The 17,618-nt window shown below is 38.0% G+C and overlaps 2 protein-coding genes across 2 annotated transcripts in view; one reads left to right on the plus strand and one right to left on the minus strand.

Moving 5' to 3' along the window:
* The window catches only part of LOC111154278 (Rho GTPase activating protein 10), a 317,626-nt gene that overhangs the window by 115,825 nt on the left and 184,183 nt on the right, over positions 1-17,618 (minus strand). Inside the window, exons 14-16 of the mRNA XM_022513786.1 lie at positions 16,301-16,375; positions 9,733-9,820; positions 695-753 (exon numbers count right to left, since the gene is read on the minus strand). Of these exons, the coding sequence (XP_022369494.1) occupies positions 695-753; positions 9,733-9,820; positions 16,301-16,375 (222 nt within the window). The remainder of the gene's footprint in view (positions 1-694; positions 754-9,732; positions 9,821-16,300; positions 16,376-17,618) is intronic.
* On the plus strand, positions 4,466-4,870 carry LOC111155873 (putative 60S ribosomal protein L37a). The gene is made up of 2 exons (XM_022516321.1): positions 4,466-4,511; positions 4,575-4,870. Exons 1-2 carry the CDS (start codon positions 4,466-4,468, stop codon positions 4,868-4,870), a joined length of 342 nt encoding a protein of 113 aa, XP_022372029.1.

The following is a 17,618-nucleotide window of genomic DNA, read 5'->3' on the forward strand; positions in this document are numbered from 1 at the left end:
TATTTCAGACGACTCTGATGATTAAACACCATGTGTCAACACAAAAACTGAGGTGTACGAAACAAAAGAGAGAAAACAAGACAGCTTCAAATGAGTATGACTCACGAAAAATTTAATCACAAATTAAAATTCTACCAACTATAGGCCTTTTTTATTTAACTTTTTATCACATATAATTCACTATCGGATACTGTGTGGGCTTCTGGCATTATCTCACATTACTCCTTCTGCCTGTAATTTCCATCTAAATATCTTGCTATATGAAGCCATTTCCAACCTGCTAATCTCTCCAAATCTGCTAATCTTCCCCAACCTTCTGCAAGTTAAATACTTCTGCGTTCCCAAAGCATTTTGCTCAGGTTATGATTCTAGATTTTATGGGTTAATGGGAGGTGTGTGTGCCCCAATACTTGCTGGAGAATGGACCCCTGGGGGCAGAAATCCTTTCAGGGTTCCACATACCCAGTATCTAACAGTGATTAGCCACAGTAGACAATAAATAAATGTGAATGAATGAATGAATGAATGAATATATCAATAGTCCTGCTTTTTCACCCTCTAAAAGATGAAAGAGATCAAACATCTTCTAATGTGATTTCTATTTTTAATACAGATTACAAGAACATTAAGTGAGATTCTTCACGTGGAAACTTTAGACACACTGTCAACCACTACACCTCTACATAATACTTACTGGCTGGAACGATGAAATCTCCATGTAACTCATAGGTCATAAGAGGCTCTGGAAGACTCCTGTATGAAAGGACAGCCCAGAATTACCAAACACATACAAACAGGTCACTGCTCTGTGTCCATTTTTTATAAAAGGTTATAAATGTCACGTGCATTTCTCAGTTAATGTGTAGAACTTTCCCTAAGAAATTTTTTACATATCAAATAGATACATAAATCAAATGGATTATTTATTATCTGTACCAGGCACTAACAAAGTTTAACAGCCACAAATCCTTATCAGATTTAATCACATCATATTTCATATTTAATCTTGGAAAATACCTTTACAAACAACTGACATTATATATAAAACTTCTTTCCATGTACAACTTATTTAAAGTCAAACATTCTGTCCAACCAAATATAAGCATATAGTTTTGAAAATCATCTCTAGGATATTAACTGAAGATCATGCTATAAGAAAACATTAAAATCTTCCGGAGAAAGACAACTATCATATGATCTCCCTGATATGAGGAAGTGGAGATGCAACGTGGGGGATTTGGGGTGTAGGAAAAGAATAAATGAAACAAGATGGGATCGGGAGGGAGACAAACCCTAAGAGACTCTTAATTTCACAAAACAATCTGAGGGTTGCCAGGGAGAGGGGGGTTGGGAGAGGGTGGTGGGGTTATGGACACTGGAGAGGGTATGTGCTATGGTGAGTGCTGTGAAGTGTGTAAACCTGGCGATTCATAGACCTGTACCCCTGGGGCTAATAATACGTTATATATTTATTAATAAATAAATAAATTATTAAAAAAAAGAAAATGTTAAAAACTTTAAACAAAGATCATATCCTTTCCTCTTACAAATCTCTATTACAGAAATATGTCCATTTTTGACCTATGTGTACAAAATAAAAGAGATATGAAATATGTAACAATGTGAAAAATGCCCACATAATTTTAACCTTCTACCAACCAGATAACACAAATGGTAGTGTATTTTGTCCTGCAGTCAACAGAATGCTGCAGTTCAGTCAATCTGTATACATATCTTAAATTATAAAAAACCAGATCTCTGAACTCTGTAAAAACACTTAAAGAACACTTAGACAAGTATCAATCTGCACAGTCTTCCTGGAGGGCAATCTGGCAAGATATTAAAAATCTTTAAGAGATTTAAATCGTGTAACCCAGAAATTCCTCTTCAAATGCTTAAGAAAAAAGAAAAATCAAAGACATATACACACACAAAAATTTAAGACATATACAAAAGCCAAGAAAAAAATGCAGGGATAAAGGAGTTCATTTTGTATTGCTAAGGAAGACAATCAACAAGACAGGGGCGCCAGGGTGGCTCATTGGATTAAAACCTCTGCCTTCCGCTCAGGTCATGATCCCAGGGCCCAGGGATCAAGCCCCGCATCAGGCTCTCTGCTCAGCGGGACGCCTGCTTCCCCCTCTCTCTGTCTCTGCCTGCCTCTCTGACTACTTGTGATCTCTGTCAAATTAGCATAACAATCTTAAGTGTTAATGTGTCTAATAATAACAAGAGTTTCAAAACACATAAAGCAAATATTGATGGAACTTTAAGAAGAAACAGGCAAATCCACACCTATGGCTGGAGATTTAAATACTTCTCCATTTGAATAAATGATATAACAAGTAGACAAAGAAATCAGGATACAGAAGATTTGAATAAAACTATCAACCAATTTTACCTAATTGATATGTCTCTCATCTAAATGATACTCCATCCAAAAGGAGCAGAAAAGACATTCTTTCCCAGTATACATGGAACATTTATCAAGATAAACCATATTTCAGGCTGTCAAACAAATCTCAATCAATTTAAAAGGGTTTAATTTATACCAGCTATTTCGCTGATTGCAATAAAAATTGAATTAAAAATCAGTAACAGAAAGAGATCTGGAAAACCCAAAGAAAGAGAAACTAGAAAGTATTTTGAACAAAATGGAAATGAAAACACAACATATCAGAATTTAAGGGCTACTATTAGTAAAGCAGTATTTAGGGGTAAATTTGTATCATTCAACACCTTATAAGAAGACAGGTCTTAAACCATGACTTCACTTTCAATCTTGGGGAGTTAGAAAAAAAAGGAGGAAATTAAACCCTGAATAAGCAAAAGCAAATAAAATCAATGAGATTCAAATTAAACAAGATAAATAAAAGGATAATACATCATGACCAAGTTGGGTTTATCATACAAATGTGGTACTGTCTTAATATTAAAACAAAATGAATGCAATTCACAACAGTAGCAAACTGAAATAGAAAAACTGTATGCTCATCTCAATAGAGTTCAGGAGGAAAGAGACAGCTCTTCCTATAAATGGTATTGGAATAATTGGGCACTCATATTCAAAAGCAAACTTGGATCTGTATCTCATATCTTAAATAAAAATGAACTTAAAACAGATCATAGATCTAAGAGTATAACCTAAAACTATAAAACTTCTAGAAGAAAATATAAAAGAAAACCTTTGTGACTTTGGATTAGGCAAAGACGTCTTGATACATCACCAGACAATTCAAAAAAAGAAAAACTGATAAACTGGAACTTCATCAAAACTGATGCTCTTTGAAAGACACTATTGAGAGGAGGAAAAGACAAGTCACAGACTGAAGAAAACATTTGCAAAGCACACTGCTGAGGAAGAAGTTGTATCCAAAATATGGTTAAAAATTACCAAAATATAAGGCAACAAATAGTTCAGTTTTTTTAACTGCATGAAAGAATACAAACATTTCACCCAAGAAGATGCAGAGATAGCATATATGCACATAGAAAAGTTTAAGATTATCGGTCATTGTGGAAGTGAAAATTCACAGCACATGAGATACCACTGTACACCTGTTAGAATGGCTAAAACAAAGAAAATGGACCATATCAAGAGTTGACAAGGATGCAGAGGAAATGGAACTCTTGCACATTAAGGGTGAGAATGCAAAAAAATAGAACCGTTTTGGAAAAAAAAAAAAAAAGTTTGTCAGTTTCCCAAAATGTTAAACATACAACCAATATAGAAGTAGACAGACATTCCACTCCTAGGCTTGACCCAAGAGAAATATAAGCCTGTTTACTCAAAGATGTGTACAGAAAGGATTTTGGCAGCTTTTATTTGTAATAGCCAGAAGCTACAAACAACCCAAAGATCCATCAAGAGGTGGATGGATTTTTTTAAAAATCTGTGGCAAAGGGGCACCTGGGTGGCTTCAGTTGGCTCAAGTCGACTCTTGATTTCAGCTCAGGTCATGATCTCAGGGTCCTGAGAGTGAGCTCCATATCGGGCTCCATGCTCAGTGGGGAGTCCGCTTGAGACTCTCCCCCACTCTCCCTCTGCTCCTCTCCCCCACTCATGTGTACTCTCTCTCTCTCAAATAAATAAATCTTAAAAAAAAAAAAAAAATCTGTGATGTATCCCTACAATGGAACACTGGTTAGCAACAAGAAGGAATGAACTACTGGCACAAGCTACAGCATAAATGAACCCCCTAATTATGCTAAATGAAAGAACCCAGATTTTTTTTAAAGAAGATATATTTTTATTCCATTTATATGAAATTTTAAGGAATGCAAATTAATGTACAGTGACAGAAAACAGACCAGTTGTTGCCTAGGAATGAGGGAGGAAAAAGGAAAGGGTGGGAGAGAGGGATTCCTCGGGGGAATGAGGAAACTTTGGGGGGTAGGGGTGAGGTTCACTATCTTGATTACAGCGTCTGCTTAATAGGTGTATGCACATGTCAAACTCACCACGATGTACACTATAAAATACACTGTTTACCAAGGTCGATTTCATTTCAGTAAAGCTGTTTAAAAAACAAATAAAACAGATGTAAAAATATATTTACACTCTCTGGGCTCAGACCTAGTTTGCAAAGACATTGCTAAACACACCAAGAATGTCGGAATTGTGGGCAAATATGGGACCTGTTATGGTGCCTCCCTCAGGAAGATGGTGAAGAAGATTGAGATAAGCCAGCATGCCAAGTACACTTGCTCCTTCTGCGGCAAAACCAAGATGAAAAGACGAGCTGTGGGGATCTGGCATTATGGCTCCTGCATGAAAAACGTCGCTGGTGGCACCTGGACCTACAACACCACTTCTGCCGTCACAGTAAAGTCTGCCATCAGAAGACTGAAGGAGTTGAAAGACCAGTAGAAGTGCCACCATTTGAAACATTGCTAGCCTATAATAAATGGGTTAATTTATGTAACAAAATTATTTTGGCTTGTTAAACTTATTAATTAGATCTTTCAATTTATGTTGCATTAATTTTGCATTCCAGAGGACTTGGAAATTAAAAATCCTTCTAATTTTTGTTGGAAAAAAATATATATATATTTACAGGTCATATTCCCTACATACAACTTAGGATACCACTGCATATTTACATGCACGTGCGCGCACACACACACACTGACAACAGGCACATCAATCAAAACTTAAAGCCCTAGTGAAGAAAAGCTCTTTCTTATCTCCTCTCTCCCTCCCCTTCATCTCCTACACTCTCATTTAAAGAAGAAAAATAAAATCAATTATACCATAGCCTAAATAAAAAGAAGTAAACCTTCAGGTTTTGTTTCAAAATATGTGAAAAATGGCAAGGAAGGAAAATGATGACTTGGCATAGAAGGCAAGCTAAATAGTCCTGAAAAGAAAATGGGGGGGGGGGGGTGGTGGAAGAGAATACTTAGAAAAGCTAGAGGGAGAATTTCTTTTCCAATAAAAATGAATTTGCATCAAAATACCTTCTATGAGCTAGTTCTACTATTGTCATATGTCTGATAGTCAATACAGCATAAATAATAAGTATTAAATATTGTTGATGGTAGGGAAGCAGTAATAAACATGACAAATTCTCCATACAAAATGTATCATACCAAATCACTGTATCTCTCAACTTGCCACCCAACAGGTTTAAAGCTACCTCCCTTTGCCACCCTTTGGGATCTGTCTATGAAGATAAATCACAATATTTATCTAAGCTGGCACTTTCTTCCCGAAAAGTTCCACTCCAATTTCCAGGCTTTAAAAGTTTCCTCTAGGTCAAATCAGTTCACGAAAAACCTCACAAAACCGCTCATTTGTCCCCTCACAATGGGAAACCGTTGCAATGCACACATTGCTGGAAATCAAATTACGGTCTGAATAGGCAGGTGACCCATCAGGGAGCTGGTATTCAGCCCTCTAAAACACTAAACTAAGGAATTTCTGTCTCAGGTCAGTAGAAGAAATACGAAGATGCCAAACATGCATCTGCTGCACATCTTTATCCTTCTCTTAGTGTTTTAGGGGTTTGGCTACTTCCCTTCTAACATCTCCAATCTTCCAACCAATAAGATGGCTGGGTTATTTGCAGTGACAAGAATTCAAGAGCAACAGCTTTTTTTGGTGAGAAAAGCTATATTCAACTTTGTGCTCGGGTACCTTAGGTGACAAAGCTGGGATTCCAACCCACACAGGCTGGCTCCCACCATGCTCTTGACCATCACACCGTATTACCTCCTGTGCTGAAAGAAATGCACGGGCTCAGGCCAGAACCAGACAGCCAAAATAAAATCTCCATCTTCTCCCCTTTGGTGCATCACCAGAGAAAGTATTATTTAAATCCTAATTACTGCATTTTTAGTTGCTAAAAATAACAAGGGGAAAGAACAGCAACCTAACTTTCAAAATCTCCCAAGGCATCTGCCATTTTATGATAATCACTTTATCACATTCAGGCAGACTGTGTATATTGTTAGGAGGGAAGTTATATAATAATAGCATCTCATAGTGTTGTTCTGTAGGCATGTTTGCTTCAAAGCAGAATCCAAAAGGATAAAGCAATGTAACGAGAGAAAAAGGCAGAAAAAGCAACATAAGACCAGGAACAGTAAGGGACTAGCTTCAGAAAGCATCAAGAACCAAAAAGAAATTTTATGTGTGGTGCTCAATAAAAAGATCCTCTAAGTTTATCAAACTACTTACCCCACCAGAAAAAAAGAACCACGTGGAACAGGGTAAAAAATAAAAGAAAGAGAAAGAAAGAAAGAAAGAAAGAAAAAGAAAAAAAAAAACACTCATACAATTTTTTATAAAACAACTGGATTTTTGCCTTTAGTTTCCCACCAATAACTGAGTCCCCTTGGTCAATCCCTTTAACTGTTTTAGCCATAAATTTACCAAAGAATAAAACAGGTTTAAAGCCACCTCCTGGAGTGCCAGCACCCTTTGCTCGTCAAGTAACATGTGCAGCTCACTGTATTTTTATATCCCTCTCCCATCCTTTCCTTTATCCATCTCTTACAGGCTTTCTCAATCTCAGCAGTACTAACATTCTGTACCTTTAGAGACAATGGTAGGTTGCTTCCCACACTGTAGGATGTTTAGAAGCCCATCACTGGCCTCCTCCTCTATTGCAGACCAGTAGCACCCCCTTTCCAGCAATCGTGGCAACCAACAATATTTCCAGACATTGCCAGGTATCTCCTAGGGGAAGCAAAATCTCCCCAGTCAAGAAGCCTCATATCCTGGTGACAGGTACAGCTCTAGATGCTGGAGATACTACAATGAATAAGACACATAAGATGCCTGTCCTCCGGAAGCTTACATTCTAATCCCCAGGTGGGAGATAAGAAGATTCATTTTGTCCATAATTCTCATCCAAACCAGCTATTCGCTATCAGTGGCAGATAGGGAGACATTAACACATAGATTAAGCATTAATTTTATCCCTTTATCAACTAGGGACAATAATAATGTACTTCACAGTTTAAGAAAAAAAATTTTAAGCAGTGGTTAAAAATAACTTATTTAAATAAAATATTCAAAAATAGGTAATACACATCTATCCATTGACAAATTTAAATCTCATTAAAAAGTGGAACAACCAGGGGCACTGGGTTGGCTCAGTCGGTTGGGGTGTCCGACTCTTGATTTTAGCTCAGGTCATGATCTCAGGGTTGTGAGGTTAAGCCCCATGTTGGGCTCCATGTTCAGTGGGGAGTCTGCTTGAGATTCTCTCTTTGCCCCTCCTCACACTAGCACTCTTTCTCACTCTCTCCCTCTCTAAAATAAATAAATGGGGGGGGACAAAAAAGTGGGACAACCAGGTAACAGGCTTTCTAATATGTTACCACCATGATGTATTCTTGGAATAAATCAATATTTTAAAAACATTCTCTGAATCTAATGAATTCCATAGATTTAACTGTTTACAGGAAATCTGATGGCTAGAGAAACACATTAAATGACACCATGACACAATCTGCCATTTCTACTTAAAAATGACCCAGGTTGGGACCTGGGGGGTACGGTCAGTTGACCATCAGACTCTTGGTTTCAGTTCAGGTCAGGATCTCGAGGTTGTGAGACCAAGTGCCACACTGGGTTCCATTCTCAATGCGGTGTCTGCTTAAGACTCTCTCTCTCGGGCGCCTGGGTGGCTCAGTGGGTTAAGCCGCTGCCTTGGCTCAGGTCATGATCTCAGGGTCCTGGGATCGAGTCCCGCATCGGGCTCTCTGCTCAGCAGGGAGCCTGCTTCCCTCTCTCTCTCTCTCTCTCTCTCTCTCTCTCTCTCTGCCTGCCTCTCTGTCTACTTGTGATCTCTCTCTGTCAAATAAATAAATAAAATCTTTAAAAAAAAAAAAAAAAGACTCTCTCTCTCTCCCTTTCCTTCTGCCCCGCCCCTCGCCCCCTCTCTAAAATAAATAAACAAATCCTTAAGAAAATAAGAATAAAAAAAGAAAAGGAGCCAGGTTTATAAAGAAACATACAACAATGCTGAGGGAGAAGAAAGCTGTGCAGAGGCAGGTGACTGTGCAGATTAAAAGTGACTTAAAAGATATCAATCAAATAAAATGTGTTGACATTATTCAAGCCCTGTAGGAATTTAAATAAATATGAAAAGACCTTTTGAAAAACAAAACCAGTAAAACATCAAACATGGACTCAGTACTGGATGATATTAATTCTGTTGGGTATGATCATGGTATTCTTTTTATCTTTTATATTGTCTTTTTTAAGTCCTTATCTTTTTGTAGGCATATACTTACAAACCTATGGGGGCAGCAATATGACGTTTTAGAAAATCCTTCAAAAAGTATCCAAAAGAAGTAGCAGGTAGGGAGATTGAAGAAACAAGAAGGGTAGGACGTTGGTAACTGTAGACGCAGGGTAATGGGGCCATGGGGATTCAGTATACTAACCTCCATGGGTTACCGACTTGGAATTTTTCAAATAGAAGGATTGCATAAAATATGAAATAGGTAATAGCAGTTTATTTCATGTGTTCATTCAAACCCAAATAATAGATACCTGAAACACAATTCTATGTGCTGGTGACCAAGAGTCAGTCCTGAGGGAGCACTGCCATTTGTCTGCCACACAAAGATCAAAGTCCTCCCGTGCACCACAGCAGAGGAATTACACTCATGGTCTTTTTTCCATTCTTTTACTCACTTCTTTTTTCCCCTCTCGTGGTATTGTTCTTCATCTAATCTCAAGCTTTTTGTCATTAAATTCCTTTCTTTTTTATAAAAAGGGTAATGACCTATAGAGATGCTGAACCCTTGTCTAACCCTGGTCCTAAATATCTTCCATAATAAATATAAGACTTGAGTTGAGCTTAAAATCTCAAGTGAACCTCTTTTTTTGAATAACTTTATATTTACGTGTTATCGTTAGAAGCCTCTAAGTTCAATGGTTTAAATTTAAATGAAAAAGAAAATCTTCTTTTTTGCCTAAAAGATTAAATGAATTCAGGAAATAGCCTTCTTCCTCACTGTTTCCTAACAGTTATCTCCTAAAACTCATGTCTACCATAGACACCATTTCAAAAACCAAGTCTATTCCAATTGTGTTGCAACTTACATGCAGCTACTACTTGGCACACTTTTGAAGACACAGATCCCACATAAATGTCCCCCTTTTTCATAAGGTTTAACTCAATGACTGATCTCTCCAGGCAGAGTCTGCATCTGCCGTGTGTTAGATGCCCAGGAGCGCACGCTTCCCTTCTGTCACTGAGAGGAGCTTACCTCAAGTACTGTTTTAGGGCACTTGTTATTGTCTTCACTTCCCAATCTATGGAATTCTCCAGGTCCACCTCATTGCAGGTTTTTACGTCTAGTGAACAAGCAAGCAAAACAAACAAACAAAACCAATAATTAGAAACCAGAACATTCAACGCCCCACCCCCACCCCCGAATGGCTCACAAAGCTTCCACTTTTAAATGGCCAACCACAAATAATTAATTCTGGGATTTCTTATGAAAACATACACAGTTTCTTCTGGGTTAAGCTGTGTTCTATTATTAGACATTCCTAAGCAACTTCAGAAGATCTGTAGTGGAGCTCAAAGGAACAGGACAAGATGGGGCTGGGAGAAGGGAAGACCTGGACAGAGTGGGGCATTTCAGTATCCACAACTCAAAGCGTACATAGCCATGATGACCACGATGTGGATACTTATTACTATTATTATACTATTATTAAAGACAATACTCAGCAGCCATGGCTTTGAGTGTGTGGCATTGGCAGTGTCTACATATTTTACTGTGTCTTGGGTGGCATTACGGTCATCACACTTGTTATGACAAGGGAAACAGCACTGTTAATGGCAAAATGGCAACAGGTCAGTGGGAAGAAAAGGAGAGTAGGTTTGGTCCCATGCTTCTAAGATCTGTACTCAACATTATCACCTTTCTGAAGATTAGCGCATGATCCACCAAAGTAAAACTCAACGTTCACGTTAACCTCACAGTTAATACGCTCATCTAAGAAATACTCATCAGAAGCCTCTATGCAAAACTTCTGACATTCATTCTGAATGAAACCGGTTTTCTTTGTCCTAAAAGTGTTAATGATGTGCTTCTTCCAAATGCCCTTTCAGATAGCTAAAAAACTAGACAGAAAAAAATGTGGGGCTTAAACAAACAAACAAACAAACAAATGGGAGGGGTAGGGAGGTAATAAAGTCTGAAAAGGAAAAAGTTAGCCGTGGTTGAAATAAAAGGAGAGAATGGTGCAAAAGGGAAAGGCCAGTACTCTGCCCAGGGTAGTACCTTTAATCCTTCTAAGGCTGGGCTACTACACCCGGCTGTTGGCTTGGCATGGCGGGGGTGGGGTGGGGTGGCATGTTATCACAAACCTGGGCTTAAATCCCGCCACCACCCCGAGTAGCTCTCTACATCACCCAAACCAAGTCAGTTCCAAACCTGTCTGAATTTCAGGTTTTCGTCTGCACCATGGAAATCAAGTAAACGCTCTCACAGAACTCTGAAGAGCGGCAAAGCACATCAGGAATGTGTACAGACTCACATAAATTGTTTAAATGAGTAGGCAATTACCACAGCTGAGTCACTAGAAGTATAAGCGTTCAGAGGTGGTTCCTACTCAAAGGGAGGGGGCAGCAAATGGGTTATGATGAGTGATATTAAACAATCAACAGAACTTGCCTGGTTTTCTACACTCCCATCATCCAAAGGAAAAAAATCAGACATTCCTAGAAGAGATTTTATTTCTCCCTCGCTCCGGAATGATGTTTCAACTAAGACCTAAGAAAACGAGTTGCTTCAGCCTTCTTTTTTCCCTCCCTTACACTGTATTTGTCTATATAAGGGAGGAAACATCTTGTTAGTTATTTCCTCCTGAAAGGCACTGAAAAGAAAAGCCTGTCAGAATGGGACCCCTGCGTTCAGGCAGACACACCACTGATAAAGCTCTGGGCTTGGGCAGAAGGAAGGATAGATGGCAACTCAACGTTATTCTCAAACTTTCTGAAAACAAAGTAAAACAGGAAGTGATGATTCTCCCACAGCCATAACATCATACATAGGAAGTCAATTACTCCAAAGTCTGGAGACTTTTTAAAGCACTTCAACAGTTCTTGATTACAGCAACTGACAGCAACATGCAATAAACTACAACAATGGCAATTGACACTGATTACATTTTCATCAGTTCCTACAATTCAGACCTCATTTGTTACTGAGCTTGTCAGACAAGCCGCAGATACATTCAAGAAATCAAATTAAGCACCCTGATTAAAGGTGCAATCCTTTATAACTAGGACTAAATAATTCTGTTCTAAAGGCTTTGCCAACCAATTACTTCAGTAACTGAATATTCTCTCTCTCATTAAATCAATTATTTAAATCTCATTTTAACATACAAGTCAGATAACATTTTCAATCAACTTGCTACTGGAAAATCAGCATTTTAAAATCAGGAGGCTTCTAAAGGAAATCTTTTATTTTCATCTTTCTATCAAATAATCAGTCTATATTTTGAGGATAATATTCTTTCTATGGAAAAACAAGCCATCCTTTGAATTCACAGGATAAAAAGTAGCTGTCATATCAGAAGCTAATGACTACACAGTACCCATGGTACTAATCCTCTATTAAATTTTCACTGTTTTCAAATAACTCAATCATCCCTAGCAGTTCTTTACAATCAGTGGAGGCACTGGGACCAGGTACATTTGCTAATAACTTATTTGGGATTCAAACTTAAAAATGCACCTGAGTGTTCAGATCAGAATATATGTTCTACTTTAAACAAGGAAGGAATTTTGCTTCCTTTCTGACCAAGGGACAACACCCTTAAGGATTAGTTAAAACTCTAAACTAACAAGCACAGATACAAATAGTTGACTTTTTATTTGGGCTAATGTTTCATAATTATGTAACCAGTGTTCTTTTATTTGAAACTGGAAATTTCTGACCCCACCTAAATACAAAGTGCAGACACCCTTCTGAATATTGACTTGGGCCCCACTTTAAAGTACTTGACGGAGCATGCTGATTGAATGAATTTTAAGGACATTCTTTATAATCAAAATCAGAATTTTTTCACCTACATTACTTTTTCCCTCCAATCTATATAAAAAAGTTGTCCTACAAATAAACAAGGTAATATTTTATACAGTAAAACTTCTAGTTTTATTTCTTTTTTTCTATGCTTCTGTGTCTAAAGATAAAATCATCCAGCCTGTTTTGCAAGTTAAATTTAGAAATAACCACCAAATTCACCAACACACATAAGCTACCACCACATTTTTCTCACCATTTCCCCACCCTGCTCTGATGTTTTCATTCTTCAGTGGGGAGGTGGGAAGAATACTGACAATTCTAACGCATCTCAGTTCTAACCTACCAATAGCTATTGTAATTAATCTGTTATATTCTTACCCCATTTACTAAAAATCCATGACTCACCCAAAGACACCTCATCTGATATTTCTCCCTTCCCTCCCCAAGTGCTCCAAGTTTCTATTTAAACAAACAACTTTTACAAAACTATGTCTGTGCATGCCCTGTTAGAGCAAAAGGGGAAGGAAAGAAAAACACCTGGAAAGGGAACGAAGACAATTGTTCACTTGGGTTGTTTTTTGTTTTTTTTTTAAACTTAAGGAGGTTGGTCCAGGAAATGTAGCAGACCTCTACCTTCTGCTCCCAGAATGGAAGACGACTGAGAAGACAAACAACACCCATCACCATGACCTGACTGGGAGGAGTAGAGATGACAGGCCTATTTAGAGGACTTTGTATGGTCCACTGTCATTAGGATTTCTGGTTGGCAGTGAAGAATGGGGTGGAGAAAAGGGGGTGTGGAGAGAAGATGGGAGAGGAAAAGAATGGAAAGAAACACTTCTTATTTTAATCTTCAATACAAGGAGTGAAAACACACCAAAAAAAACAAGACAGGTGAAGAAAACATGCAAGATACTAAGCATGCATCCTTTCTTTAGAAATTATCACATTTACACAAGCATACTTATATACTTAAAACATTTCAAACAATATACAAATATGTTACATAGAAACTGGCAATAACAGAAAAACATCCAAGTAAATAATTAGCTCTCCAGAACTAAAGAAACCAAGTAAATGGAAGTTGTCAAAAAATAGTAAATATCTTGGAATTTTTCCTCAGATACTAAAAAATTAATTTCTCATCTCTACAAAGAGCAAAAGCATTACACAGAAATTGTACTTTGAAAAATTCAAATTTGAAATAAGCACTACCTAGAGAAATGGTAACCTAAAAAATAAATAATAACTGCCTAGTACCACAACGGGCAGTAAAATCATTAGAACTAACTCCTCTAGAGGGGAGGAATTATGGATTGGTTTAAAAGAGCAAAGCTGGAAAAAAAAAAAAAAAAAGAGCAAAGCTGGGGCGCCTGGGTGGCTCAGTGGTTAAAGCCTCTGCCTTCGGCTCGGGTCATGATCTCAGGGTCCTGGGATCGAGTCCCGCATAGGGCTCTCTGCTCAGCAGGGAGCCTGCCTCCTCCTCCTCTCTCTCTCTCTGCCTGCCTCTCTGCCTACTTGTGATCTATCTGTCAAATAAATAAAAATAAATAAATAAATCAAAAAAAAAAAGAGCAAAGCTAAAACTCTGGTGAACTCATCCAATTTTTTCTTTTTCTCTTTAAGATACAGAACCCTAGAACAACATAGGGAGGTGAGCAAAGATGGAAACAAAGAATGTCCAGGGGACAGGGTATACACAAATATGCAGAAACTCTAAAATCCCTTTTTGTGGAAGAGGTATAAATTACATGTTTTGAACACTTAGTGAATCAAGATAGATTTTTTTCTTTTGATGGAAAGAGATTTCTTAAGGGAATTTTAAATTAGGATACAGTGAATAAGTCTATTCTGTTAAGAGCTTAAAGTTTGAGTTGGTAACAAAGCAACAAGAAAGTGGTATTAATCCTAATAAAAATGCAAGGTTTGTGACTGGCAGTTTTAAATTCATACTAGGAATTATTTATGGATTAAGTAAAAAAAAATTTCTACTCTGTAGCGCCCACCCAACCCCCCATAAGGAGATAATAAGTCATTATCTCTCCCTCTCATCAATTCTTCAACTTCCTAAAGAATTACTTCTTGGGAAAACACAGCATTTCCTTTGTGAGTAGCTGAAATCGGGTTGTATCATGCTTGTATCCCCGACTTCTCTGCTCTTGAGTCTCATGGAAAGTGAAAACCATTTTCCAGGTCATGAATTTTTGAGGGTTTAGGTATTTTAAAACACCTTGCCAGTTCAGGATTATCTTGAGACATTTCCCATGAGCAGAGGAAACTACCACCTTAGTTCAGGGATGCAGATCAAGTGGGATTTTATGAGATTAAGAACAACTTTTGAGACAGCTTAACACTTCAGCGTGACCACAGAGACACCCTTGTTTGAACTTCCCTTGAACATGAACAAGATAATAAAAATAATGCTAGGATCCTTGTGACCAATTTACTGCCAAAGTGTGCCTTTCAGCCAAAATACCCCTTCTGATACCAACAGTCTTCCAATTCTAATCATTATTACGCCATCTTGGAAATGAGAGAAGTGTTTCTAATTTTAAAATTAACTAAAAGCAGATGCTGGAGTCCCAATAATTCTTCCAGCTGCTACTGAACCACTGGCAACCTGAGTCTATTTAATTTGGAGCCCACTAATGGTAAAAAGGAAAATCTGACTGCCAAAATTACACACCCAAGTTAAACCAGAAAGGCAGAAAATGAAAACAGCTCATGAAAGCGAATGTATTCTAAGACAGCTCTCCAACTGATGACGGGCAATTTTTTTTCCTGCGGTTAATAGCTAAAAAAAGGTTATTGCTTATTAAATCTTTAATTCAAATACAGCCAAACAAGCAATCCTATCTGCAACATGTCTGCTGATTTGATTCATCTTGGTTTATGCTTCCAAAAACTGGGTCTTCCCTACAATGCTTTAAGATGCAGACAGGTTTAGATGCATTGACAGCATACCTAAGGGCATTGTTAATATTGATTAATTAAAGTGAGATATCAAGTTAATTAATATTTAGCAAGGTCAAAATGACAGATTGGTTTGACAAGCAGGCCCTCAAGCCTGATGACTTATCATCACTCCTCAAGAGGCAGCCTGCTTTGGGGTGGGGAGAGAAGTGGGGCCCCTTACAGGTGGCGCTGAAATGACAGCAGAGTGTAATGTAAAAGCGCTTTGTCATTCACGTAATGTCTGGGGTAATGAAATGAATTCACTTTCTGGCTTCCTCTAGCCTGCGATGCCAAAGAACACTGTGTTATCAGCACAGATGGAGCAGGCATGGTTCTGGAGAAGAGCCTGGTGCAAACTACAAACAAGCCACTGTGAATACCAATGAATCCCAGAGAATCAGATCCTTGCTGTCAAGTGACAGTTTTGGAAGCAACATAAAAATGAGTGAGTCCCAGTGGTCTTGTCCAACCAAATGTACTGTCAAGACTCTGGACAGGCAATTTGGAAACCCTGCAAATCGGAGAGGCCTGCCTGCTACTCTCCTCTGAGAAGCAAGCGCAAGAAGACATTCAGCCATGAGCCTGCATTCTTTTTCCACACCCCTCTCCCCACACCATTTCTTAGTCAGTAAAGAGGGAGTGGATAATCTGTGCCGAGTTGAACACTCATCTACTTCTCCTCATCAGCTATCTCTGCTCAGGAGAAAGCTCATCCAGGCAGGACAAGAACAGAATGGATTCACAAGTATGCTGTACGTTACTATGAAAAATTAAGTGATGAAGTCAATGAACATAAATAAATAATGCATGGAAAATGATTAGAAAAGAGGCATACCCATCAACATACTGAGAAGTCTCTGGACCTTTGAACTCACCCCCACAACTCTGTACAATCCTTGGTCATTTATACCTATCGGGAGAGACAAAGTTGTTAGCAAAATACAAGACTGTCATAGTTTAAAAGCTGGCAACAAACAATTGCATTCAGAATCTTTGCTAACTCACATTAGCAGCATTCCTGTTGACTATAAAAATAATGTTTGACAAAAGCAAGTGTTTACCAACTTGTTTTAGCAGCTTGGTATTCATGAGTTATGGTTGGAAAATAATCTTATAAAAACAATGTTCCATGTGGACAAAATGTAATGAGTCAATGTTAATGAAAGAAGTTCCTTAAGTAGTACTCATGTGTACCAATGCATTCTGTAAAGATGCATTGTAACTTTCATGTTTATTATGTTTACATATTCTGGACGTTTTTCTTGAGAAGTTTTAGCCTTTTAAGAATAGCATGGTGTTAATTAGTATACAGAAAGAAATCATTATCTGCATGATTCTTTAAGACCATGGAAATGCATTCAAAACTAAGGCAGAACTGTTTTTGTTTTTGTTTTTAAGAGCTGTTATATGCTCTGTCCAGTGAGGAGCTCAGAAACTTCCAAGGAACATTACTACAAAGTATACATCGAAATGAATCAAGTCACAGCATTCTCTTTCTGCAGAGCCAGGGGAAACAAAGTACCTCTTTGCACAACAGACAAGAAGTAAAGGCAAGAAAATATACTGTCCGACATAATTTAGTATACTGAATACATGACACATTTGGATTCTGATTTGAATAAACCAACTTGTAAAAGGGCATTTTTGAGCTAATCAGGAAAGTCTGAGTGACATGAAGATTAGCTCAGAAAATGTCCCTATTTTTTTAAGGTACATACTGAAAAGCGTGAAAGGAACCTATCTGAGATTTCCTTTAAGAGCAAAGAAGGGACAGATGAAGGAATTTTAGTAAAACCTTTATAACTGTTGAGCCTGAGTACTAGGAATACAAGAGTTGACTGTACCACTCTCTACTGTTTTTATGCTTGAAACCTTGCATAATAAAATGACTTTCAAAAAAAAACAAGACTCATCTTTATTTCTCAAAAGAATTATAGCTTGCTCCCTGTGTTTGCGGTCTGCACCACCAATGTTAACACTAAGAAGAACACAACTGGCGCAAAGGAAGATAATGCCTGTAATCCTCCAAGTTTCCAAAACAAAACACCACCCAAAAAGCCATGGAATTTGCCCAAGTGAGCTTACTTTCTTTTTGTCTCCCTGCATGGGTGATGAATAGAATACCAGACAGATTCTGAAGGGCTGGATTCCAG

This window comes from Enhydra lutris, unplaced genomic scaffold (assembly GCF_002288905.1).
Source record: "Enhydra lutris kenyoni isolate GAN:26980312 unplaced genomic scaffold, ASM228890v2 scaffoldscaffold3, whole genome shotgun sequence".
Taxonomy (NCBI): Eukaryota; Metazoa; Chordata; class Mammalia; order Carnivora; family Mustelidae; genus Enhydra; species Enhydra lutris.